Source organism: Parus major, unplaced genomic scaffold (genome assembly GCF_001522545.3).
Source record: "Parus major isolate Abel unplaced genomic scaffold, Parus_major1.1 Scaffold1855, whole genome shotgun sequence".
Taxonomy (NCBI): domain Eukaryota; kingdom Metazoa; phylum Chordata; class Aves; order Passeriformes; family Paridae; genus Parus; species Parus major.
In genome coordinates this window covers 1-1,066 of record NW_015380695.1, presented here as the reverse complement: position 1 = coordinate 1,066, position 1,066 = coordinate 1, and the positions used below count along the sequence as shown (strand labels likewise).

Sequence of the window (1,066 nt, the reverse complement as noted above, 5' to 3'; positions counted from 1 at the left end):
GAATTTTGAGGGGATTTGGGGCTTTGGGATGGGGAATTCGGGGAAATTTTGGGAATTGGGAGTTTGGAAGTCTGGAAATTCTCCCAAAATCCCCCAGAATTCCCCAAATTTTCCCAAATTCCCAGGAATTCAAGCTGATGTTTGGGATGCTTTTCTCGCTCCGCTCCTTCGTGGCCAAGATGAGCCCCACGGACATGTATCCGAAAATTCGGGATTTGGGATCCCAAAAAACCCCGGGAAATCCCAAAAAAGGGGATCAGATCCCAAAAAATGGGGGATGGGGGGATCCTGGATGAGGATTTGGGGGGATTTTGGGGGAATTTTGGGAGGAATTTGGGTTTTTTGGGGGAATTTTGGGAGCAATTGGGGTTTTTTTGGGGATCTTTGGATCCCCCTGGAGCTTCAGCCGATCCCAAAAAATTCCAGGGGGGTCCTAAAAAAATCCGGGGGGGAGGAATCCCAAAAAAATCCCGAGGGATTCGGAGATTTTGGGTGAGGATTTTGGGAATTTGGGGGGATTTGGGGTCTGGGAGAATCCCGAGGGTTTGGGGACCCTCTGGAATTCGGGAATTCGGGGGATTTGAGCTCCTGGAGAGCCGAGAGAGATTCGGGGGGGATCTGAGGGGATTCTGAAGCCTCGGGAATTTTGGGGAATTTGGGGGAATTTGGGGAATTTGGGGGAATTTGGGGAATTTTGGGGAATTTTGGGAATTTTGGTGTTTTGAAGAGCGCCAAACCTTCAAGATTTGGGTCAGATTTGGGGCGATTTTGAAGCGGATTTCGGGGTCTGGGGGTGGCTCTGGCGGCTGGAGGCGATTCCCCGGGATTGGGGGGGCGGGGGATTTGGGGAATTTCGGGGATTTTGGGGATTTTGGGGATTTTTTGGGCTCCTTAGCGCGCAGGCGGGACGGGTTCGTGTCGTTCCACACCAGCAAGTACCGGCTGCATTACCTGGAGACGCCCTCGGGGCTGCGCCTGGTGCTCAACACCGACCTGGGCGTGCCCAGCGCCCGCGAGGCGCTGCAGCACATCTACAGCAACGTGAGCACCCAAATCCCAAAATTCC

The 1,066-nt window shown here is 53.4% G+C and overlaps 1 protein-coding gene across 1 annotated transcript; it reads left to right on the top strand.

The window, feature by feature from the left end:
• Positions 1 to 5: 5 nt before the first annotated feature.
• TRAPPC1 (trafficking protein particle complex 1) lies at positions 6 to 1,060 on the top strand (the record flags this gene model as incomplete). The annotated part of the gene is made up of 2 exons (XM_015616970.1): positions 6 to 196; positions 903 to 1,060. Coding segments are annotated over 2 exons (349 nt in total), but the record flags the coding sequence as incomplete, so codon positions are not given.
• Between the last annotated feature and the right edge of the window lie 6 nt (positions 1,061 to 1,066).